Source organism: Barbus barbus (genome assembly GCF_936440315.1).
Source record: "Barbus barbus genome assembly, chromosome: 17".
In the NCBI taxonomy this organism is placed as follows: domain Eukaryota; kingdom Metazoa; phylum Chordata; class Actinopteri; order Cypriniformes; family Cyprinidae; genus Barbus; species Barbus barbus.
Window position 1 is genome coordinate 3,864,929 of NC_136745.1, and position 20,312 is coordinate 3,885,240.

Below are 20,312 nucleotides of genomic sequence, written 5' to 3' on the forward strand. Positions count from 1 at the left end.
TTCAGAACAAAACAAAGTTCAAATTGAAGAATTTAAAAAAAAAAATGCAATTGATCTTACAGAACTGGGCTGACATCCCACATATAATGTAAATGTTGCATGTAAATGTCATAAATAGGCCAATCTGGAATTGTTCAGACACAAGAAGCATGAGTCCTTGAACAGCCCAAAACTGTTTTTGAACATAAATATAGTTATCAATGATCCCATGGGCCTCTCTTTATCACCGGGTGAGGAAAATGGTCTTCATATATTTGTGGTCATATCACCAATTGTGTTTAAGGTTGTCTAGAAACAAGGGGTGGCTTAGCTTAGCTAGCCTGCAGGCTCTAATCACCCTGCTCTCCCCTATATATATATATATATACACTATATATTTTAATTCATATAGCTTAATTTAAAGATTATGAGAATATTTTTTCTTGGTAGTAAAAATTAGAATCATACTATGGAGAAGGCATACTTCATGAATATTAATTAGGTCACGTTAAAGTTGCTGAGTAACTTTCCTAGAGCGTTTAGTAACGTCTCTTTTTTTTTTGTATTTGCAATAATGTAGATATTTTCACGATTTTGTAGGACTGTGTCCACTGCTTACCAGTTTGCGTTTATGCTAAATCGGTTGCACGTTACGTAATTAATATTCATGAGATAATTCTTTCCCGTAGTAGGATTGGTGAATTCCCGCGGGGGGAGCCCAATGAGCGCGTCAGCTGCTGCGCATGCGCATGAAGGAGCGCAGAGAGCGCTTCAGAAGTTTGGGAGTTTTCGGTGGACTGAGTCTAATAATGGGACGCTCCGGCGTTCAGTGTGTGTTCGCCAATGTTTTATGCTCATAGACACGCGTGGAAATTTCTCAGTGGATGGGGAATTCTTTTAAAGCTTTTTTATTTAGTTCTAAATCGGATTGCATGCGTAATGATCCGAAGTTAACCGTAAGTACTGTTTTATCGAGTGCCTTTGCTATTTTTAATGGTTATTTATTTTAAGGCAGGTCGACACTAATTGCACATTCTTCCTATGTTTGGGAAATATGCGTTTCTGTTCTACTCATTTCTACTGGAGTTGTTTATTTCTAGGATATTTCACGTTAATAAGCGAATAAATAGACGCTGACTACAGAGGAAACTTTCCAAGACGTTCATGAAGTTGCTCAAAAAGCTTCATTCGGTTTGTATTAAACTAAACTGGCTGTGAAGAAAATGTGATGTAAGGCGTTATTTTTAATTGTCGTTTTTATCATTGCGTTTTTCCACAATTGTAACAGAGGTTGATAGAGCGCGCTCAGGTGGATTCGAAAAGAATTAAAATGTAACGAGTTCAGTCTGCATCATTCTATTCTGTTTCTCTCACATGATCAAGTTTCTGATAGACCGATATATATGGGCCAGAAGGTGATCTGCACTGATAGCTTTGCTTGTGCAGGTTCTTTAATAAACATCTGCCGACTGCATTATCAATCGATTCTGGAAATATTCTTTTTATTTTTATTTTTAAATATACATATCCAGAATACATGTGAACTTCCATAATGTACTTAAAGTGCTCTATTTTCACACTATTTTTGTACCTAATATACTAAAAAAATATTCTTTAGTGCTAAAATGTGCTTTTAACATACTATCTCTGTATTTACAAAAAACTAGTACACTGGAACCCATCTTTCATACACTAGTGCACTCAAGTGTACTACAAGTGGCAACTAATTACATTTTTGAAATGCAGAGATAGTGTTAAAAGCATTTAGTTCATATTCATGATGTCCCAAAATAGCACAGTTGAGTGCACTTCGATGTTTATCTTAAGTACTAAAGAATATGTTTTTAAGTATATTAAATGTGAGAGTAAAGCACTTTAAGTACCTTATGGAGGTGCACTTTTTTTTCACCTGGGCTCCTTCAATACTGTTTAAAAGCTTCCCAAGATGCACCTCATTGATGGTTGAGAGAAGGAACAGTGTGAGAAGCGTTTTAATGTCTGCACACAATTCCTATACTTTTATTCCCATTCTTTAATTTTGATTATTATTATACCAAAAGTTGAAAATGGTGCGGGCTGTAGTTTTTGGAAGTGCACGTACACATGGATTCAAGTTACGGCATGCTCATGTTTTTGGCAGCACAGCCTCTTGTTTGCTCTGCCAGTAATCCAGAATCTGTGTCAGCTTCTCTTTTTCTGTCATTGTCCTGTGGCCTCATTCGTGTTCATTAACTGGACTGGAGGAAGGAGCGTCATGCAGGGTGTGTAGATGCTCAGAGCACACATGTGGCAGGAGTTTCTCCAAGGAGGAAGGAAGCACACAGGGCTTGAGCGCTTCATGTGCTGGGAAATCTCAACACCTTGGACCCTTTTGAAAGTGTAACCTCGGGTTAAACTCTTCCCTGGCAGCAGCACAAGCACCGAGGGGAAGCACACACTCATTGCAGACACCCTCGTGTTAATTGGGTGACAACAGCTGCCAGGTGCCTGACCCCATAGGCTCACTTTGGGTTGCCCCGTTGCAGTAAACAACCTCATTGTTTGTTGACCGGTGCTCGAGTGCTTAAGGCACGCAAGTGAGGATGGACTGCGTGATGTAATCTGGCTTTGCTATAGGAGCTGTGATCAGCTGGGCTCTTCTAAACAGGAAATTTTGCTTTGGATTTGTGACTTTTTGCATTTAACCAAAATGATTTCTAGCTAGTTATGTTTAGGTTAAAGTGTGTGCCATATGTGTCTACAGCACCAGTCAAAAGTTTGGAAAATGACAACTTTGTTTTGAGAGAAATCAATCAACGTTTTCTTTTTTTTTTTTTTTGCAAGATTCATTGATTAAAATGTTCAAAAGAGCAGCAATTATTTGAAATACAAATATTTTGCAACATTATGAATGTCTTTACTGTCACATTTCAGTTCATAATCAGAAATGTTTCTTGAGCAGCAAATCAGCATATTAGAATTATTTCTGAAGATCATGTGACTCTGAAGACTGGAGTACACTCTTAAAAATAAAGGTGCTTCGTGATGCCATAGAAGAACCCTTTTTGTCTAAATGGTTCCATAAAGAACCTTTAACGTGAAGAACCTTTGTTTCACAAAAGCTTCTTTATGGTGAAAGAAGGTTCTTCAGATTATAAAAAGGGAAGGAAGAGATGGTTCTTTAAAGAACCTTTGACTGAATGGTTCTTTGTGGAACCAAAAATGGTTCTTCTGTGGCATCGCTGTGAACAACCTTTTAAGCACCTTTATTTTTAAGAGTATAATGATGCTGACAATTCAGCTTTATCATCACAGCAAAAATTATATTTTAAATTGTATACTGTATCAACATAAAACCGTAAAACCAATATTACTTTTAGAAACAGTATTGTTTTTATGTTGATCAAATAAATTCAGCATTGGTGAGCATAAGAGACTACTTTCATATACATTTAAAAAATCAAGCTTTTGAATGATCGTGTATATATAAAATTACAACTTTTCATTGTAGCTTCACAATTAATTATAGATTTAGATAAGTTGGCTAGTGGATCTATTTTTGTTCTCGTATTTTAATTCACGTGCTGTTTTACCAGTTTGCAGTGTAAATGTTGTTGTTTCAGTGCATCTATCGTGTTTTCCGCTGCAGATATACATCACAGCCGTGAGGAGAGTGGACAGCTTCTTTCTTGTGGACTATTTGCTTCATTTGTCTGGAAACTAAATCTTTGACATTTCATGGAACAGACTTTGACACCCAAGAACAAGAGTTGAAATCCATGGCCACTGTCCCCATCCCTCCACCCTCGATCCCTCCTCCTCCTCCTCCTCCTCCTCCTCCTCCTCCTCCTCCTCCCCCTCCTCCTCCGCCTCCTCCGCCCGTCTCAGCTAGCGGTCTGACCCGAGTCGACTCCGGCCGCAAACACCGGCTTCGAAACCTCAACTGGGAGCGGATCCCCAAAGAGCGTGTGGAGGGCCGCAAGAGTGTGTGGAGCGGCTCTCTGGATGAGGACTGTGAGCTCTCCATTGACCTGAGCTCTCTGGATGAGCTCTTTGGGCAAAAAGAGGGTGACAGGCCAGACCGGGCCAGCGGTTTCCGGCGCAGCTTACGGCGCTGCGGGTCTCCACAAGAGACGAGTGCGGACAAAGTAAGAGCAAGTTTCTTTGTCTACCACATGGATAAAGCTACATTTTTGAAATTGTTGGTCTTTTGAAAGCCCTGTGTTGTTGGTTTAAGGTCATGACCATCATATAACGTTCAGCCAGGGGATGTTTTTGTGTTCATAAACAGCTGAATGGAGCACAAAAATGGAACAGATTAGAGTTTTCTAATGCTCTTGGCTCAAGATGCTGGAAAAACAAGATGCAATGACAAAGACCTCATCTTCATGTTCAATTTAAAAAATATATTTGCAGTAATTGTCTTAATTTATTGTTAAAGGCAATGAACTTTTGCAAGACTTCCTTCTTTTTTTAATAAGCATCAATCAACTTTGTTCAATATTTACAGCATGTTTAGTGAAGACTTTTAAACAACTTATATAGTTTTATTTAAACCAAGCGGTCACTTTTGCAAGCTTGTGAGTTTGTGTGCTGATTACCTTCATTTGTGTTTGCAGGTTACGCTGCTCGACTCAAAGCGCTGCATGAATGTTGGGATATTTCTGCGGCAGTTGAAAATGTAAGTTTTGGTTTCATTTTTACTAGTTATGAACAGTATATATTAGTCAGGTCACTTGACAAGATGATATGTGCACATTTCTCTGCAACCACATTAATATATATACTATATACTATATTGGTCACCCTGCTCTATATAGACAACTGTATTGGCTGTTTTAAAAATGGGGGCAGTGATATTGTCCCATTTGTTACAAACAGGAAGTGAAGGTTTCCTAGAGAGAGCATCTTAACACTTCAGACAGGCAGTAGCTGCAGGTTATGTTTATTTTTGAGCCATTGATTGCCCTCAGAAGATGCTGTCCTGTCAGAACAGCTGGGTTTGATGGTCACTGAACGTGGTCAAAGGTCACACCTGCTTTTTGGCCAAATGAGCCTTGATGAGAAATGCAACCTGAACTCTGCTCTGGCTTTTCATAGTTTGCACTGAGATTAAATGTCAATTCAGGTGTTTCCAATGAAATGTTACAGAGTGAAAGCAGCTCATACAGGAAATCATAAGCCTTAAATCATTATTCATCCCTTTCAATGCAATTGTCTTTGTTTTATGAAAAAGAGTTGTTTTTCATGTCAGCACTTGCTTGCTGAGTAAATATATGGGTGTAGCAGTGCCCATTTGAGTTTGAAAAGGACTGATATCTGTCAGAACATGTGGAGGAATTACGGAGAAGTTCTTATGCAGGCAAACTCATTTCCCTGTGAAACATTTGAAGTTTACTAGTATGAATTATACTCAGCCGTGGCCAAAGCAGGTCTTTGTTGCTGTAGACCCATGTACCTTTTTTCATTTTACGCTCAATCAGGAAACCGCAGGAGCCTTCAGTACTATCTGACATGAACAATTAGGCCAGAAAAAAAATCTATATAAACCAGTGTTGAACCTCTTTTGATATAAGCAAAATAACCAGCTGTGGGCTTGACACGTGTGTGTCCTTTCCTCTGGCCTGAGGAACCAAGTGAAACTGGACTGACAAGCATCTAGGTCAACGAGACCAAATTCAAAACTCTGTCCAGATACTAGATTTCTGTAGCTGACTACCACAGAAAGTGTATTTTTCCTTTATTTGCTAAAAGAATAATCATATTTACAGTAATGCATTTAAAATGAAAGTCTAGGGGCAAGCGTTGCACTGAAGAAGTGTTCAAAACACAGTATTTTACAAGTATTACCATAAAAACAATATGAACGTTAAAAATCAGTCACTGACCTTTCTCTGTCCATCTATACTATTCGTTTTCACACGATGTCCCTATAGACACCAAAAAGGGACCGTTTACACCAGAGGGACACTTGCCCCATAGACTTCCATTGTAATTGTATACATGAGTACCAGGATTATTATTAACTAAAACATAAGTTTTTCATTTCTTGATATTAAAAATAAATAAATGACTAAAAGAGAAGCTTATTTTATTACAGCTATAGTTGCCAAAGCAGCGTTTGTCAATTTGGTCTAGTTTAAAGTACTAAAAATGTAATCACTAAAACTAAATAAACTAAAACACTTTTAAACTGAGGAATAAACTAATTTCTGTTGAAATAATAAAAGTTTTAGTTTTTTTGAGATGGAATAAAAGTAGAGCCCCTGACTCTTAAGGCCATTGCAAATTTTCGATCGTTGAAAAATAAATACGAACTCACGTGTCAGTCATGTTTACACACTGCCTCTGAACATTTCGTCTGTCATTAAAAACAAAAATCAATTTTCTGCATTTTCGCATATTTAGATAGGAAAGGATGATGAATATGAAAAGTATGAAAAACACATGAAAATTTCGGACCTGTTGTGCAAGGACCTTTATTCTTGATTCAGCTGAGCCAGAGATTTGTATTTTATATGGACAGAGAAAATAGCTGAAAGTGATGTAATTGTCATAGTTTGCTCTTCCCTCAGTGCCGCTAGGGAGATTGTGGAGGATGTGCGGCGAGGGGTCGGAGAGCGTTACGGAGCTGAGAAACTGGCAGAACTCTGCAAGCTGTTGCCTGATCATGAGGAGGTACTGAATACTCTGACACGCCACACTTCACAGAAACGTCTCCTTCCACGCTTCGGTCTGCTTCACATTAAAAGCAATTAGACATGATGCTGCTTGTTTGAAATCATCTGTTTTCTCTGCATAATCTCCTGTTACACTTTCTGATTATTAGAAATGTAATGCTTCCGACCAGGAAAAATCTTGCTGAGTGGATAAGGAGATAATTTTCCTAAAGAGAAAATTGAGTGTTCATAAAGTATGCCATACTCTGCATTTTAAAGTAAATCTGGTCAAAGGGAAGTTATTGTGGAGCTCACCGGCGCAAACTTCCATAAAACTTCTCTCCAGCTGTTAAAGCTGTGGACTGATGTAGAACTGCGACTGGTCCGTGACTATTATGTAGATGAGGTGTGTGCTGCTCTGTGGCTCCACCGTCTTTGACATGAAAATATTAAATTTCTTCATTCAGTCCAACACACTACAACTCCTGCAAACATATCCATGGCATATTCCAGCACATTGCATAGAATACTGTGTCCCAGTGTGCTTTAGGGAAGTCTAGAGGAATGTTAATTTTTTTTACTAAAATTGGATTGAAGATTAAAACAATTTTTCAAGAAATGTAATTGGATGCTGTTTCACTTGCAGTTGGCATAAAGTGCATGTCATGACACCATAGACATGTATAGTGATCTTATACAAAGTGGCATGGTACCACACGATAGTGTATAATTCAGATATTCAGTACATACTCAAACCACATTCACAGAAATCCATATGTTCTGTCGCATTCAACTTTTATTTCCAGCAAATTTCTTCTTATATGTAAATGTTTGTTTAACAAGTTAAACCACTGAGACAAACTGAACCAGTTTCACAGGCATGTGACAAACAGAAAAGGAATGAGTTATTCCAAAGGAAAAATATAAAGTCACTGTGGGTCTCTTGTGTGTTCACCAGCTGCTTTCAGTGCCACAGTGAGTCTCATCCTCATGAACCGCACCAGATTTGCCAGTTTTTGCTCTGAGATGTTATTCCAAGACATTTGCAAGTTCTCAAACACATCTAGGCACATGTGGTAACATGCGGTGTGTCACTGCAAGGACAATCAGAGACCTCCCTGTCTCCCTGCAGCACTGTCTTGGACGTCTTATATTATGGACATTGCAGTTTATTCAGTTCAATTTCAATTCATGTTTATTTGTATAGCACTTTTCATTATGCAATTTGTTGCAAAGCAGCTTCAAAGAAAAGGAATGTTACATTACAATTAAGAGCAATTTTTTAGAGATGACTACGTTATATTTTTTTTTACGCAGGTGCATGTTCAATGAACCATGAAAAATGATTGCATAAGTATGAAAAATATCGTTTAAACCCCTTCCTATAAAGATCTGCAAAGCTTATGTGGATTTTACTAAATTATTTTTAAAATATTGTATTCAGAAAAGAGATGTTTCTCTTTTTCTTTTCTTTTTTACTATTTTTATATACTTTTTTTTTGTTTATATAAATGAAAGACCATTTTCCTCTGAATATTCAGAGATGCACTGGCCACTCTGGTGGATAAGTGTCAATTAGTTCAATATGTGAGCTGTGGAAGAAGCAATCGCTGTCTTTAATGTAATTTACAGTAAAGAAATGCCTCTTTGTATATTAAAATACTCTTCTACGCATGTTTACATTTTGGTAAATAGTTTGCCATAACAGCAAGGGAGTGCCTTTAAATTCAAAGACAGACGCAGCTCAAAAGAGAAATAAGTGCATTAATTGAGAGCATTTATAAAAACTGTATAATTCAAATTATAATTGGATTTTGATTAAGAACACGAGTAAATTACGGTATTAATGAAATGAAAAATGATCCTTTGGAACCTCAAATAGCGGTGTGTGTGTGATTGGCTCAGTCCATGTCATTAAAATCTCAGGCTACCAAAGTTGACGACCCTGGTTATAATCAGTGAATCTAATACTTTAGTATCATGATACTACCACAGTACCGGTATACTGTGCAACCCTAGTATACAGTATTCATCATCACATATAAATCTACTTTGTATTTGTTTCTTTTTGTACAGGAGGCCAGATTGAAAAAGTTCAGTGGTGAGCGTAGTTTATTGGCAGAGCCAGATCTCTTCATTCTGTCGCTGGTGGAGTTACCCAGGTAAGAGCTCAGGACTATAAATGCTCCTCGTCATAGTTTCTTTCACTCCTCGCTCATTAATCTGCTCATCATCTCTAGCTTTCGCATGCGTCTGGACGTCATGATCCTCCAGCAGGAGTTTGACCCTGCAGTGACCTCTCTCTGTGTGGCGGCCAGATGTCTGCGGGAGGCGGCTCGAGGTAAAAACTTCCTCTCTTTTGATTTGTTTGGACCTGTTGCAGCTCTGAAAGCTTTCGCTCACCTCCTAAATGAAGTTCACGTGTGAGCAGAGATCTTGTGCTCAGCCTCTTATGGAGTTTTGTTCTGGTGTTTGATGGTGTAAGTGGATCCTGATGGAGGGGATCATTGATGTGTTGTTTGTGTAGAGCTGCTGAGCTGCCCGGAGCTTCACTACATCCTGCGACTGGTGCTCAAGGCGGGAAACTACATGAACGCTGTAAGTGTTTTATGTGATGCTTGTGCATCAGTACTAGGGTGACCATATTTTAGTTTTCAAAAAAAGAGGACAGTAGGGGTAGAATGCTGATGGGGGGAGAGGGGTTAATTAGCCCCCAAAGTAACACAATGACCATATCCCAAATATCAAAACTCAAAATATGTCATTTCCATACCTAAAATACATATTTTAGAGTCACCGTTTGATTATAAACACAAACTATATGACTTCCTACCAGTGGCCATCCTTCACAAAACTTAACATCTACCATGGTTTTATCATAGGTAGAATGCTAAATGTTTCAATGCAAGCATTTCAGTCAAATGTCATTTATGCAATATTTCTAACCTTTAACCCACGGGAGGAAATTAACCCTTTGCAAGAGTTTAAAATCGGAAGGAATTGCCCAAATCTGTGCAAAAGATGTGGATTTGGCAACCCTGCATCCAAAGTGACTTAAGTACTCTGCATATTGATAGCGGCTCTCTGATGCATGAAAATGATATTCAATATTAGATAGTTTGCAGGAGCAGGCGTTAATGGTCAGAAATTCAGCGGGTGCAGGATTAAGAAAACAGTCTTTCAGACTTTAATACAAAAACGCACACAATGAATGGCGACTGTAGAAAGCAAAAGCCAAATCCTGGACATTTTGGGCGATTTAGAAATCCTGGCCGGATGCATTTTTTTTAAAGAGGACGTCTGGTCACCCTAATCAACACGTATCTCCTGGTGTGAATTCAGTCTGAGGTCTCTCTCTTGTGCTCTCAGGGTGGCTATGCTGGGAATGCTGCTGGATTCAGGATTTCCTCTTTACTCAAATTGGCCGACACCAAAGCCAACAAGCCAGGCATGAACCTCCTCCATTTTGTCGCCATGGTAAGTGTGAGGGATAAACATGTAATAAGCCACACTTTCATAGATAAAAATAAAGTACACACAGCTGCTGGGGTCATCGTTGTGATAGAACGGAATCAGTAGGACAGAATTCTGGATCAAATTCAGTCTGAGGTTTTTTGTTTTGTTTTTTTTTCTCACTTTTAGGAGGCTGTGAAGAAGGATAAAGACTTGCTGATGTTTCCCAGCCGCTTGAGTCACATCGGTCCAGCTTCAAGGTCAGGAAACAAACAAGCTTTTAACAGGATCAAAATTCCTAAGCTCCCAGTCCAATAGATTACCAATGGATTCATCTTGCAAAGCCTGTCAAGAGCATTTCTGGGTCACATTTCATCCCAAAATCAAAAGAATATTTTACGTTTAATAAAGAAGATCTGGAGAAATTTAGAAAATAATGGTTTAAGATTGTTTTTTTTTTTGTGACATTTTCATTTTAATTATACACATTTTTACTCAACTTGACTTTACTTCAACTCAACTTTAATACCAACAAATCCTTAATGAGGAAACAAATGTCTCAAAAGTAAGAATAAAAAGTCACTTGAGTTGGGGTTCAATTCACTATTAACCCACTATTAACTAATGAGTGACTAAGACAACTGCCTCAGTAAACTCCTAGTTTGTTGCTTAGTAGGTTTAGGTATGGGGTAGGTAGGACCTAAAATATGGTCATGCAGAATAAGACATTAATATGTGCTTTAAGTACTAATAAACAGCCAATATACTAGAAATATGCCTGCTAATAAGCAACTAGTTAATAGTGAGAATTGGTCCCTAAACTAAAGTGTTACCAAAAAATCTCTTAAAGTATTTTACATCAGACCTTTTTGTTGTTGTTCTGACTTTTTTTTTATTATTATGTTTGAGTGAAATATGACCCTTTTTTGTTTTTTTTATATATATTTCACAAATATTGCATTTCTTTATTCTTCTAATATATGCACTTCATTATTATGTTCCTCCGTGATTAATGTTAGAAAGAACTTAAATCACAAAGCATGTTTTTGTTTTTTTTCTGGTCAGGTTGTCAGAAGAGTCTGTGGTGGAGGATCTTTCTCGACTACAACGCAGAGTTGCTGAGCTGCGAGTCAGAGCTCAGGCTGATGCTGAAATCGAGCAGCAGACCAGAACATTTCTAGAGGTTCGTTCCCATCGGCGTCCAGATCATATTCACAGATGTTCATGTGTCTGTTCAACAAGCAATTTCATAATTTCTTCGTTCAGGTTGCAGAAGTGAGGCTGGAGGAAGCTCAGGACGAGCTGGAAAGCTTACAGAAGACTAGTAAGGCCCTTGTGGATTTCTTCTGTGAAGATGACAAGTCTTTCAAACTGGAGGAGGCCTGTCTTATCTTCCACTGCTTCTGCCATCGGTTCCAACGAGCTGTGCAGGTGAGTCATTGAATCATGTTGACTGCACGGCCTCTTTAAATTACAACAACCAAATAAAGTTTAAAATGTCCAGTACTTGCCTGAAGCTAGAGTTGCAAAAATCTGAATCTGAAAGTATGTTATTACGAAGACACACAAAGTTTAACTTGATATTTTTTTATGTAAATGTGACTCATAGCAACCACTTAAGTGATGTTTAATTGGTTTGGTAGTACGCAGTACACACACACACATTATGTAGTGCTGTCAAACGATTAATCGCGATTTAATTGCATCCAAAATAAACGTTTTTGTTTACATAATATATGTACTGTGTATATTTATTACGTGTGTGTGTGTGTATATATATATATATATATATATATATATATATATATATATATATATAAATAAATAATACACACAAACGCATGTATATAAGAAAAATGTGGTGTTTATATTTTAAATATATTTATATATTATATAAATAAATATATATATATATATACATGTAAATATTTTTTAAATGTATACGTGTGTGTGTGTATATATATATATATATATGTATATGTGTGTGTGTATGTATGTATATATATATTTAATGTTGGATGGGATTTTTTTTTTTTTTTTTTTTTTTTTTTTTTTTTTTTTATATTTTGACAGCACTAATAAATATTCTCTACTAAAAACAATTTCATTTGATTTTTGAATCCCAATCATATTGATAGATTTTTTTTTTTTTCCAATCAGAAGAACCATAATTTCAAAAGTCACCCAAGCATTAAACTTACTTTTTTATTAATGTATAGTTTTTTTTTTTTACAATGTAAGATATATAGTAAAAAGCTAGTTACAGATTATGCCAATAAAAAGCAGGTAAATAGGCAAAAATAAAGGTTAAAAGGCAAAATTAAGGCATTTTTCTTCTAATAAATGTAGACATTTTTTATTAATATCCAATAACTGTATGTACTGTATGTATTACCTGTACTGGTAATATATACTATTTACTTGCATGCATTTTTCTTAATAAATGGAAAATTTCCAGTGGCTTCCATGAACATTTTAACTGATGGCATAGATCTGAGACCCATTAGTTCATTAAAATGGTCAGTTTAAACTGATTTATGGAAATAAAGTTCAGAATCTCAAACGTGATTTGTTCCTATCTGCTTCCTAACAGGAGAACACCGAGAGGGAAGTACAAGAGCAGCGGCGTTTGGCGCGCGAGCGTGTGAATGTGGAAAAGCGTCGTTCTCTGGCTCTGTGCACCGGGCTGGAGGTGGAGCAGGAGTCTTCTGACCTGGAGCACGCGCTGCAGAGGAGCTTGAGTTACACGGGGAGCCGCCGCAGCCTGCGCAGACTCTCGCAGTACTTCCTCCACTCCGGCAAGAGAAACATGAAATCTCACAACCCACAGCACCAACAATCAGAGGACTCAGACCTACATGCTCTCAATCCTGAAGCATTCAGCAGAGACTCGGAGCTTAGACATTTGCTGCTGAAGAATAATGCCGACACTGAGGAGACTAAAGGGATAAATCAATTCAAACAAGCTCAGCGTTTAAGCACAGATTCGACATGTGACCTGCAGCGAGATGCAATGGCTTCCCCGAATGCTACGAAAAGCCATTCTGTGTTGAAAACGAGGACAGTCCCCAGTGATAACGCTTTTGTTGCTTTTGGAAAAACAAAGGCGTCACATCAGGAGGGGGCAGTGAATGTCTCGCCGCTCACAAGACTATCCCCTAACAAAGTTTTGAAAGTTGAGAAACCGGGTCAAGACGCCTCTGAAAGGCTGACGCAAATAGAAACCGATACCTTGAAGGATGCTAAGAGTAAAGAGTGCGTAAATGGCAAGTCTCAAAAGAGAGAGACGTGGTCAAGTGCATCTTCTCCTCCTGAAGATCTCGCCCAGGAGCCCTGTAGCCCAGACAGAGAGCACGTTTACCCGGCGATTGGAGAGACGCTGGAGTGTCACACCCTAGTGAGGGCCCTACGCTCCTACGAGAGGCTTTCTCCAACTGTGACGCGGCCAACCACAAATCGCTGCTCCAAATGGAAGAAAGAGCGGGAAGCCGAGCAGCGAGAGGGCACAAGCTCACCGCATGCCAAGGATGATTTCCATCTGGTAAAGACGCCAACTCGAGGGCCAACCAAAAGACTGCTGGTACAGCGAGGAGGGCCCTCCAACAGCAGCGGGATCCCGAGAGTGCGCACAAAGGCTGAGCCGACTCCTGCGGACGCTTTGTCGACTAATCATGTGTCACGGCCTTCCCCTACACGTCCTTCATCCATACGCACATCGCTAGCGACACGCTTCGCTGGCGTTCAAAATGAACTCAAACGCAACAGCAATGCACGCCAGCGAGTAAACACCCCGTCCGATACGGGGAAACAAAAAGGTAACACTACTGAGAAGCTGACCCAGGATAAGGACAAGTGTCCAGAGCCGTTTGTAAGGGGTTCACCGCTTCGTGTTTCCAAACGCCTAGCGCCCAACTCTGAATCCCAGTCTCCCCAGAGCATGCACTCTCCCACCGCTGCTACGACTGCAAAGACAATCCGCACGGCCATCATAAGTGAAGCCAAAGTCAAGACGACCAAGAGTGCTGGCACCAGAATCCCAGGCACTAAAATTCCCAAACCTGCTCCCCAGCCCACGTGGAGATGATATCTGGTTTCTTGAACTCTTAGTAGCAGTGGGTTGATGTTATCTATGTATGTCGTAACATGCGTGAGGAACTAAATTCGTATGATTTCTCTAGTGGATGTCAAGGTTTTTGTGTGAATGGTCAACTCAAACTGCAGAATGCCAGTAAATAAAGGAGCCATTCTTTGGGTCGGCCCAGAATGGACTCTGTAATGCATCCGAGCAGAGTGACTGCTACTTCCAGAGCTCTCCGCTGCTAATTCAGGTCACAGCGAGTTTCGCCTCTGATTTCAAGACTTTGATGGAAACGGTCAGGAGAGTCGGGTCCAGCACTGTCTTTAGCTCTACCTCTGGACACTCGAGTGCTCTGTGCAGGTTACAGCGCACATCTGAAGGATTCCTGCCAGAACCTTCTTTCAATATGTTTTGTTTGTGATGTTAGAATGTCGAATGGAGCTGTCACAGTCAAAACAGACCACAGTTAATGACTGAAGTGAACGCTCATGTCATGTGGGATATTGATTTTAACTTGCCCTTTGATTCAGGTCAAATTGACTGCTTGAGTTACAGGTACAAAATAATGATGCAAAACTTCAGTTAAAAACATGAATGTAGTAATTCAAGATCCCAAAGCTAATGTGTTGAAGTAAATTGTGTGTGAGGTGTGTGTCCATTTGTACATGTTGGGTTCCTTCAACTCTGATGCACTTTACAGACGAAAGAGAGATGTAATGCTGGCAGAAACCTTCTTTGTGGTAATCTGCTGTACGTGTGTGTGTTGTTTATATGGAATGTTAAATTAACCGAATCAAAAACACAGCTGCCATTTGTAATGTTTGTATTTGTAAATGAGAATTTGAAATAAAAATGAATTTACTGTTATTCTTTTTGCAAGCCTTTTGTTCAGATATTCTACCTGATGTTATTTAACAGATGTTTAATGTAACACGGGTTACAGCAGCAATCAAAAGGATAGATTTGAAAGAATAAAAGTATTATTGATCTTTTCCCTTCATATCCCAGTCAACGAGCTTCTTGAAAAGCTAATGCTTTTTTTAATTTTAGATGAACATTGTTCATTATCAGTGTAGAAATAACCCACTGGCAAGTGGTAAGTGTTTGTCATCCTTTATTAATTTATTCAGTGACCGATATAACACACATGCACCCTTGTTTGTGTCCAAAACCTGAAAAATGCTGCCTTCATGTATAATATACGGAGGTAGGAAGGTAACAAAACCCATGCAATATTCGTTACATCCCATCTAAAAATATGCCTGTCTGGTTAGGTTTTGAGCACATCACTGCTGGTAATGGGGCAGCTACATTTTAGGTTCTTTTGGATATCCTCACTCTATCAATGACTTATGCCAAAATGATAAGGTCAGAGTGGGCAAATGAACCAGAAGGCCCTGAAACTTCCTCTTATTTTGCAGTCCTCATTAACAGCTCATTGTTTTGTGGCCCTCGGTTGCACTCAAAGGCCCCTGATCTCCCATCCCTTCTCTTGACACAGTCACTCCCAGCTTGTAAACGTTGCCATGGTGATGCTTCAGGCACGGTCAAGAATCCCCAGCTGAACAGTGGGAGACGGGAGAGGAAAGGATGCTTGGGGTCTCAGTGGGAACGACCCTTTTATAGGACATAATGACGCCAGAACTCTTGGGAAAGGCAATAAACCGCTGCTGTCTGTCTGTGTATCCATGTGCACGCATGTCATTCAGCGCATTGCTGGTTTGATCAATCTCTGCCAATGACATCGTTATTCTGTGGGAAATGCAATGAAACGTCTGGAAAAGTCACAACAAGAATATAATAGGCCTTTTAGAGGCCTTAGACCTCTCTCAACTCAATACAATTTCTTCATGATATATAAGATGTAGGCTACTTGCATTATACAAACAAGTACTCCCTTCATTTTTTGTGTCTCAGTGTGTTTCTCTTAAAAAAGTAAAATGACTGATACTGTGACAAGACCAGATTTCTGACATTTAACACACACATCTTAATCATTCATTCACTCAAAACTGTTTTGACCTGCAAAGAATGGTGAACTGTCCTAGATTATCAAAAACAGTCAAGATATATTGCAAGAGTATTTTGGGTGGTTTCTAGGGTGTTGTGGATGCTATAGTTTCTTGATCGTTTTCTATAGAGGTTATACCCTTCAGTTTCACAGACAAAGCTTAAACTGGAATAAATGCAGGTCTGAAATAAATGAACTTGACCTGGCATCTTAAAACAGGCTTTGTCAGTACCATTGATTTGTCTCAAGATGCACAGCGGTAATGTATTTTCTGAGGCACGCTTATAAAAGATGCTTATCCCCTGGTTTCACAGACAAGGCTTAAGCCTAGTCCTAGACTAAAATGTAAGTCTTAGCTGTTTCAACTGAAATAAACTTGCATTGACTGATCTTAAAATATATCAGTGCCTTTGTTTTGTAAGATGCACTCTTTTTTCCCTAAACATCTTTATAAAAATGACTTAAATGTCTTAACTGAACTATGGCCTAATCCTGGCTTGATCTAAGCCAAGGCTGAAATGTTTTACTATACTTCTATTAACTATGTTTTAGAGGCCTAACAGTATGTACTATAGTCCTTTACCAGAAGAACATAGCCAAGGGATCACATACAAATCCATAAAATAATTACCAACAGTTATAAATTAAACATAAAAGACAAACACAAACGAAAACACATTAATTAGAAAATAAAGATTGTTACAAAAAAAATAAAAAAAAATAAAGAATCAGTTCATAAGAGCGATTCGCTCGCGATCAGACGTCACCGTGTGATGTCACGCTCTCTCTTCTTCGGTGGTATTCAGCAGCGCTATAAATACGGGCGCGCTGCACTGCGCGCTCTCTCTTGCGTTGTTGCCGCTGAAGAGCGTCAGAGCGCATAAAAATGAGAAACTCAGGCTGTTACAGGAAGGTAAGGTTTTACCAAAACAAGCTGTTGAATTATTAAGTATTGAATTAAGTATTCAAACTAGGTACTTAATCAAATCGTCTGTTTCGAAATGGTTGATACTAACTCGTGCGCGCGAGTTTTAGCACGTGGCTGTTTCCTTTTGGTTGTTCCGGTGAATTTAAAGCACTTTAAAACAATGTTTTATAAGTCTAAATCAGGAGCTCAATTCCCCTACACTTGTAGTTGAAGCAGCTCTGTTGACGCTAGTATTATATGTGTTTATATGTGCTGGTGTGTTGTTTTAGGGGCTGAACGTGGCCTGGATCTCCTGCAGCTCTGATGTAAGTGTGCTGCTCTTCTCTGGTTTGATACCCCAGCGGTAGTCAGCAGTGCAGGCCAGTCCATGCCTGAGCTAGTGTTACTCTGCTGGAAGAGAAAGGTGCTGCCGTGTGTGCTCCTCCAGGTTTGGCTGTTTTAGTGAATCCTGCTGTGTAGCACAGGTCAAGCTGTGCCTCCTGAGAGTGGTCTGTGCTCACAAAATGAGGCAGACCTAGTCTGAGGGCGAACACTCATCAAATGTGATTCTTGTAGTTGCATGCTTGAGCCAGAGTTTCTAACTAGGACTGTTGTTACAGGTCACACAAGACCCCCGAATACCGTGATCCCAGTGGCCTGTTGTGTTGAGAGGTGAGTACTTAGTAGTTTGTTTTTCTCACTTTGGGGCTGTACGATTGACAAATCAGTTGTCGATTATTCCCTTAAATATATCACAATTTACCTTAAATTGTTTTTGCGTTTTGTATGAAGCAACTGCATGCCATAATTAAGATTTTTATTTTGGTTTTCTATAGTATTAAGCCTCAACTGTCAGACATCTTTAAGTTTCTCTAAATTAAGTAATAAAGTAGGTTGTGAATGCCGTTTTGTTGGTTGATATCGGTCCCATTACTTTGACCTGATTATTTTTTTTCCCTTAACTTATTACAGGATCAGGTAAATGTTGAGAGGTCTGGAAGGTCCATCACGATCATCCTGTTGTGGGTAAGCTCTTTCTTCAGTGTTGGGATCCAAGTTGATACCATCATAGCAGAACTGTTTCTCTGTGATGTCTTTTAAACTTGGAATAGCATATGCAGGGTTGGCACTGATTTTTGTTGAGACTGTCTACAAAAATCTGACAAAGAAGCCTGCTACACTTTTTATTTACTGTTGAGTGTCATAACTTGAGTTTCACACCTCTTTCCTTTGTTGTAGGAGAGCTGTATGAAGATCTACGTAAATTAAGTTCTCTCTTCCTACCCCCTTTACGATGAGCACGTAAAAGAGATCATTTTTTCTCCTTTTGTATGTTTGTTACAAATATAAATGTACAATTCTAAACTCCTCCCACTTTAAGTGGAAGTGCCTAGAACAGGCTTCATTCCTGGTCGTAGAGAGCCACTTTCCTGTTGAGTTTGGTTCTGCTCTCCAACACACCTGGCTGGAAGCAAAACAAAAGACATGGATTTGGGTGTGCAGGACCGTTTCTGTCGAGGACAGGGGCGTCAAACTCAGTTCCTGGTGGGCCGCAGCCCTGCAGAGTTTAGTTCCAACACACAAACCATGTAGTTTTCAAATAAGTCTGAAGGATGTGATTAGCTGGATCAGGTGTTTAATTAGGGTTGAAGCTAAACTCTGCGGGGCTCCGGCCCACCAGGAACTGAGTTTGACGCCCCTGGTCTAGGACCAGGAATGAGGAACCCTGACTTAGAAAATTACTTTCTTTTTTTTTTTTTCTTTTTTTTTTTTTTAAACAGTCCAGGGACATTGGATATCATTTTTTTTTATTTTTTTTTTAAACAAATTTTAAGTTCTTAAAATAGATTTGCTTTGTCATCATGGGCATGGCATGCAGATCAATTAAAAATGAACCAGATGATCAAGGACTTCAGGATCTCTGCAGACATCAAAATCTGGACACCCCTGCTCTAGCATCATTGACTGATGTACAGAGAATGAATGAGGTGTCTGAAGTGGTACAAAGTTTGTCATGTTGTTGTTTTCAAATACTGCTAATAAAAGTTAAATGGAACGCACTTTAATTTGTCTGAGTACTTTAAAGTTTTAAAACTTGCCCTGAGGACTACACCCTGCTCAATGGAAGCCAGCTTCTGCCACTGAATAAAAAATTTAAAAAAGGTAATTGCGACTCAACTTTATTTATTTTTTTCTGAATTGCGTGATATAAACTCTCAATTGCAAGACACAGTCGCAATTCTGAGAACATATCAGCCCCCCCCCCCCCAAAAAAAAATTTGGAATTTAACTTGTAATTGTGAGTTTATTTAAATTTCATTAAATATAATGAATTCATTAAATATAACACTGCATTTCATTAGCTCTGTACTTGTACTCTGCATAAATGACAAAGTTGAATCTAATCTAAAAAATTCTGAGTCAGAACTGAGAGTTGCAACTTTTTTTTTTTTTTTTTGGGGGGGGCAAAGACAAGGTTGCTAAAATGAAATAACCATCTAAAAAGTGTACTCTTGGCCTTTCCTGTAACGCCTCTGCCAGGCCTCCGGTTTGAACAATGCTGATGTGAGTACTGAGATGATGTCTCCCTCTACTGTAATTAATTACAAGTTAAAAGGAAAGTGGGAGAGAATAGCTCTGCATGTGTTCCTATTTGATCTGCATTAATCATTGTTTTTAGTATGGTTTTCACCTATGTGTTTCTGAACAATGAGTCCTCAAGCTTTAATGGACTAAACATGCACAATATGCTTGGTGTCAGATTAGCTGGAGTGTACTCCCTGTAAACTAAAAATAGATTGCTCCAAAATTCATTATTTTTTGAAGCCTCTCCTCCTTTGACATGCATGTTTAAAAAATATATATGCTTCTGTTCTCTCACTGTGTGCTTGAAGTATATGTCTCTGCATTGACTGGGAAATGCTTGAGGCATCTTAACGCAGCCAAGTTGAGGCTGCTTTGCTCCACTTCAGCCCAGAGTGTTAAACCATACAGCTGTATTTGAGTAAATGCATTTATGCCACCTCTGAGCAACATTAAACCGTAAAGACTCCTAAATGCCACTTCAGAGTGACTGTATGCTGCCTTTGCGGTGTAAATTTGGCACGGTTCTGCAGACTGGTCTTGTTTGCCTTAAAGCAGCTTTGAGCTGGAGGTGGTGTGCTTCCATGCAACTGAGTCTTTTGGAAAAACCTTATTTAATGGACTCGGTGTAAAAATAGTAAGATTTTCAATGAGATAAAAAAT

General features: G+C 38.9%; 1 protein-coding gene and 1 long non-coding RNA gene across 2 annotated transcripts; both read left to right on the forward strand.

The window, feature by feature from the left end:
- The first annotated feature begins 750 nt into the window (after positions 1-750).
- Positions 751-15,014, forward strand: LOC306883277 (uncharacterized protein). The gene is made up of 12 exons (XM_079438421.1): positions 751-935; positions 3,608-4,106; positions 4,578-4,639; positions 6,534-6,636; positions 8,694-8,779; positions 8,858-8,958; positions 9,145-9,215; positions 9,987-10,094; positions 10,260-10,330; positions 11,136-11,253; positions 11,337-11,501; positions 12,664-15,014. The coding sequence occupies exons 2-12, from the start codon at positions 3,738-3,740 to the stop codon at positions 14,152-14,154; spliced, it is 2,745 nt and encodes a 914-aa protein (XP_079294547.1). The 5' UTR covers positions 751-935; positions 3,608-3,737; the 3' UTR covers positions 14,155-15,014.
- A 1,945-nt stretch (positions 15,015-16,959) lies between these two features.
- LOC306883231 lies at positions 16,960-19,125 on the forward strand. The gene is made up of 6 exons (XR_013785342.1): positions 16,960-17,072; positions 17,357-17,392; positions 17,687-17,738; positions 18,039-18,092; positions 18,306-18,594; positions 18,748-19,125. It is a non-coding gene; the product is annotated as an uncharacterized lncRNA (long non-coding RNA).
- Positions 19,126-20,312: the final 1,187 nt, after the last annotated feature.